This window comes from Meleagris gallopavo, unplaced genomic scaffold (assembly GCF_000146605.3).
Source record: "Meleagris gallopavo isolate NT-WF06-2002-E0010 breed Aviagen turkey brand Nicholas breeding stock unplaced genomic scaffold, Turkey_5.1 ChrUn_random_7180001869295, whole genome shotgun sequence".
NCBI classification, from domain to species: Eukaryota; Metazoa; Chordata; class Aves; order Galliformes; family Phasianidae; genus Meleagris; species Meleagris gallopavo.
The window spans coordinates 733-1,749 of record NW_011134312.1 but is presented as its reverse complement, the minus strand read 5'-3'; the positions used below and the strand labels follow the sequence as shown (position 1 = coordinate 1,749).

The 1,017-nt window shown below is 57.3% G+C and overlaps 1 protein-coding gene across 1 annotated transcript in view; it reads left to right on the top strand.

The window, feature by feature from the left end:
* LOC104916072 (protein NDRG2-like) overlaps positions 1-568 on the top strand; it is a 4,023-nt gene extending 3,455 nt beyond the window's left edge. Inside the window, exons 3-6 of the mRNA XM_010727038.3 lie at positions 40-91; positions 181-228; positions 350-385; positions 471-568. Coding sequence (XP_010725340.1) covers positions 40-91; positions 181-228; positions 350-385; positions 471-542 — 208 coding nt within the window. The 3' untranslated portion in view covers positions 543-568. The remainder of the gene's footprint in view (positions 1-39; positions 92-180; positions 229-349; positions 386-470) is intronic.
* The last annotated feature ends 449 nt before the right edge of the window (positions 569-1,017 follow it).

The following is a 1,017-nucleotide window of genomic DNA, read 5'->3' as shown; positions in this document are numbered from 1 at the left end:
ACTTAACCCCGCCCCCTTCGCCCTTCACCCCGCCCCCAGGTGCCCGGTGCTGTTGGTGGTTGGCGACAATTCCCCCCATGAGGACGCGGTGGTGAGCTTTGACGGTGGTGGGCGGGGCCTCGTGACGTCACACGCCCGTATATGGGCAAGTGGGCGGGGCTAAGTGACGCCGTTTTCCAGGTGGAGTGCAACGCCATGCTGGACCCCACCCAGACCTCCTTCTTAAAGGCGAGCCGAAGCCCCTCCCCTTTTCCCTCCTCAAGCCCCGCCCACTTGGCTCTAAACCACGCCCGCCCTCCTGCTAGCCCCGCCCCTTAGCAGCTAACCCCGCCCCTTTTTCCTTATATAGATGGCGGACGGCGGCGGCCAACCACAACTTCGCCAGGTGAGAGGGGGCGTGGCCTGATGGCTTGTGGGGGCGTGGTCTATGCTAAGCCACGCCCACCTGAGCTTTGGCCCCGCCCCCACAGCCGGCCAAGCTGACGGAAGCCTTCAAATACTTCGTGCAGGGAATGGGCTACAGTGAGTTCACCGTTCGTTAACGAGGAAGGGTTAATTAACTCCCTGGGCGGGATGGGTCATTAGCATGGAGGGTTGTTAATTAGGCTAGGCTGTTGCTGGCTACTTGGATCGCTAATTAAGCCCGTGGGGAGGAGGTTCCTAATTAACAGCCCCCGCCCTTAAGCCCCATAACTTGTGAACCAGCTACGACGATTTAACAAGGGGTTAATTAACGAAGGAAGAATTAATTAACGCTGTGGGTGGGTCATTGGAGAAGGAGGTTGTTAATTAGGCTGGGCTGATTAACAACCTTTTAGCCTCTTGCCTTAAGATCTTGGCTTAACGCCCATTGTAATGAATGGGGGAATGAATGGGATCAAGGGAAGGGGGCGTGGTCTGACAGAAGGGGGCGTGGCCTGAAGGTGAAAGGGCGTGGCTTATGGCCGACTGGGCGTGGCTTAACTCTCATTGAAATTAATGGGAGGACTGAAAGGGATTATGGGAAGTGGGCGTGGC